The following is a 3,126-nucleotide window of genomic DNA, read 5'->3' as shown; positions in this document are numbered from 1 at the left end:
TCTGCTCCTTGCTATCTAAAATATAACAGGACACTGGAGTATATTTTCAAGCATCTCACACGTCTGATAATCAGTTGTCTGCTTGACGTTTATTCAGCTGTGTAAAAACTACAACTTTAATCTCAGCCAAACCGATTTATTCAGGAACAAATAAAACACTGAAAAAAGGCCAAACAATAACATTTTTAAGTTATCTAAGTCACTTATATATAATGTTTATAAGTGAGTAGCGAAAGACGGCGGTGAGGTTGAAAACGATTTGCCGGGAGTCCAGTGTTCTCACGGGCTCTAGTGAGCCTTGCCCCCGGCTAGCTATCGAGCTGGTGGGTAACAGATGTCTCCGAAAACGTCGGAGTGCTTTTGAATATATGCGGTGTCTTGATAAACTGAGCAGATATTTGAGGTTTACACAGCTACATTCTCGCCTGAAAATATGTTAAACGTTTATTTTGTGACCCAGAAAGAATAATAAGAGTAATATTAAAACTAATTAGCTGCCGCCATTGTTGAAAACTGAGCAGGGCCGCGCAGCTCCTTCTTCTTCTTCGAGATTTAACAGCAGCTGACATCCTTGTCCATGCTGTGCTGCCATCTTCTGTTTCAGTCCGTTATTACACTCTTAAATCCTAATACTTATCTTTTGGGATCTTACAAAGCTTCAAACGACGCGTCGACTATTAAATTAGTCATTGACGATTCTGATAGTTGACGTAATCTTGACTAGTCGACTAATCATGGCAGCCCTAATGTGGACTTAAAAATAATGACACAAGACACCCAAACACAACATGACAATCATTCACTAGGACTCATCACTCCAGTCCAGGATCAACCTGAGTGTCCCATTATGCACAGGCACTGTTAACTAGGCCTGTTATGTGGCTGAGCAGGGAGTGTCAGGCAGTACTGCTCAATCTGCTGGACCAGGACCACAGAAAGGAATGAGGTGCCTCAAGTGAGACCCTTGGTTTGCGTTTCCAGCTACTGAGTGGAGCATCTCCAGCTTGGTGGCCGGGAGTCATTCGGGGGTGCTCGTTTCCACTGTCCACCACATCATCTCATCACTTGGGTTTGCAGGGCTGGTGTAACTGACAGCTGCCATGTCCCTGAAATGTATGGAGAAAGATGCAAGGACAAAGTGCACACAATCCTGTTAATATGGATGTCACACGTAATATTCTAGCACTCTAACAATGCACTACAAACAGCATAACTGCCTTCTAACAATAATCGTGGTCCAGGGGTACCCCCTCCAAGGCAGACACCTCTGCAGATAGCCGATCCCGCCAGAGAGCACCACTGCCTGCCTCCAAACCAGCCTCCCCCTCATCTTGCACGTCGTCCTCGGGCTCATCCTCCGGGGCCACAACATCCCCGACACCGAGGCAGATGTTGTGCAGGATGGCACATGCTGTTATGACCTGAAACAGATGTTTTGTCTTGTAAATAACGTATTAATACACGAACATATACTGTAGTCCCCATTATATCATGATGATTATTATTGAAACACTGCTTATGTATCCTACTGACTTACATGTGGCACAAAGGTGTGGTGCACCTCCTGCGCTTGGAGGAAGATAGCCCGGAACCTTGTCTTGATCATTCCAAAGGCACGCTCTATAATACAGCACGCCCTGGAATGATGGGAGTTAAAGCACAGGGCTCCCACACCTTGGACAGGGCTCTTGTAGGGAGTGATGAGGGGGAGTGGATGCTGGAGACATGGGTGCCCTCCATCTGCAAGGATGAAGTGCCCTGGAGGAGGGTAAATGGCCTGCCGATACAGTGGGCTGTTGCGGAGCACCCTGGAGTCATGCACTGACCCCGGCCAGCCCACATATGTATCAATGAAACGGCCCTGACGGTCACAAACCGCCTGCAGGATTATGGATGGTAACAACTTCCTGTAGCACTGACCGTCAGGGCCGCTGGGGGGATTGATGCGGACATGGCAGCAGTCAATTGCACCAGCAGCCTTCACAAAGGCCCTGTGGCCTGCCAGCTGTACAAACCCATTGGACATGGCATCTTGGTCTTCTGGGGTCCGTGGGAGGTGGATGACCTGATGGCGCGTGGTCACCACCTCCTCTGTGACCCTGTGCACGATGTGGTGGACAGTGGAACGGGGTATTGCGAACACCCTGGACACGACCCTGTAGGCTGCTCCACTTGCCAGCCAGAAGAGGAACACAAGGGCCTCGATTGGGGCACCCCAACCATGTCTCCGATCCTGGTTCAGTAGATTCAGCAGCGCTGTCACGGACTCCCTGCTGAGGGGGAAATCAGGCCTGGTGTCCTCATTGTTGTAGAATCTGTCCAGGACTGGGACACTCAGGTTGATCCTGCAGTACAGGGCCCTGGTCTGGTGAAGGTAAACACAGGAAATGACAGACACTGTTTTATTCTAGTTATTATTCTGACTGTTGCTGTTCTTATTTTCGCAGGCAGTGGACACTGTACTTGTGGTGACATTATTTGGGTTTTTGGTTAATTGCTCTTGTGTGGCATGTCCTAGGCTGTACTGCTGGAGTGTGCTGGCTGCGGGCGCACACACTCCTATTTGGGACTCACATCTACAGTGGCATATATCAGGGTGTTACGCTAGTACACAAGTACACACGTCAAATATCTCAGGGGGGCGGAATGTCGACATGAATTTGTCACTGTACCTGCACGTGGTTGTCTCGTAGTCGCAACAAGATCATTCGTCTGTGACGGGTGGGTTGTTGGGGCTCTTCCATTAGCAGGGAAATTACACACGCGAGGACGTGGTCTGTGTCCATGTTGCTGATCAGGAGGGGTGGTACGGGCAGGCACAGCTGGTGACGCAAATTTGAAGGGTAGACCGTCCCATTTCACGGGCCTCTCACTTCCGCACTTCTCGTACTTATAGTACGCACCGTCATAGTACGCGTACGGAGCGTACTCCGAAGCGTGCGGTCACTGAATTGGGACACAGCATCTGTCTTTATCATTTCTGACTCCTAAAGAGCTGAAAAACACAGGCTGTTATTGGCTGGCTGACACTGGGATTAATGTCCTTGAAGCGAGCAGTCTTTAATGTCCAGGTTCAGAACAGGCAGGTGAAAAACAGTCTTTTATGTTCTCTGATTTTCAATAAAC

The 3,126-nt window shown here is 48.8% G+C and overlaps 1 protein-coding gene across 1 annotated transcript; it reads right to left on the bottom strand.

Annotated features, from left to right (window-relative positions):
* Positions 1–1,220: 1,220 nt before the first annotated feature.
* Positions 1,221–2,909, bottom strand: LOC116312825 (putative nuclease HARBI1). Its single transcript, XM_031730324.2, has 4 exons — positions 2,904–2,909; positions 2,673–2,822; positions 1,538–2,365; positions 1,221–1,421 (listed from the first exon to the last, which is right to left on the bottom strand). Exons 1-4 carry the CDS (start codon positions 2,907–2,909, stop codon positions 1,221–1,223), a joined length of 1,185 nt encoding a protein of 394 aa, XP_031586184.2.
* Between the last annotated feature and the right edge of the window lie 217 nt (positions 2,910–3,126).

This window comes from Oreochromis aureus, linkage group 17, assembly GCF_013358895.1.
Source record: "Oreochromis aureus strain Israel breed Guangdong linkage group 17, ZZ_aureus, whole genome shotgun sequence".
In the NCBI taxonomy this organism is placed as follows: Eukaryota; Metazoa; Chordata; class Actinopteri; order Cichliformes; family Cichlidae; genus Oreochromis; species Oreochromis aureus.
Note: the sequence above shows the minus strand (reverse complement) of the source record. Positions and strands in the feature narration are given on the sequence as shown.

Bases quoted from the DNA above. Each gene is read 5' to 3' on its own strand.
- LOC116312825 (XM_031730324.2), bottom strand. The intron at 2,366-2,672 runs GTACAGTGACAA...TACCTTCACCAG, and splicing joins TACGAGACAACCACGTGCAG to ACCAGGGCCCTGTACTGCAG. The intron at 1,422-1,537 runs GTAAGTCAGTAG...CATCTGTTTCAG, and splicing joins ACCACACCTTTGTGCCACAT to GTCATAACAGCATGTGCCAT.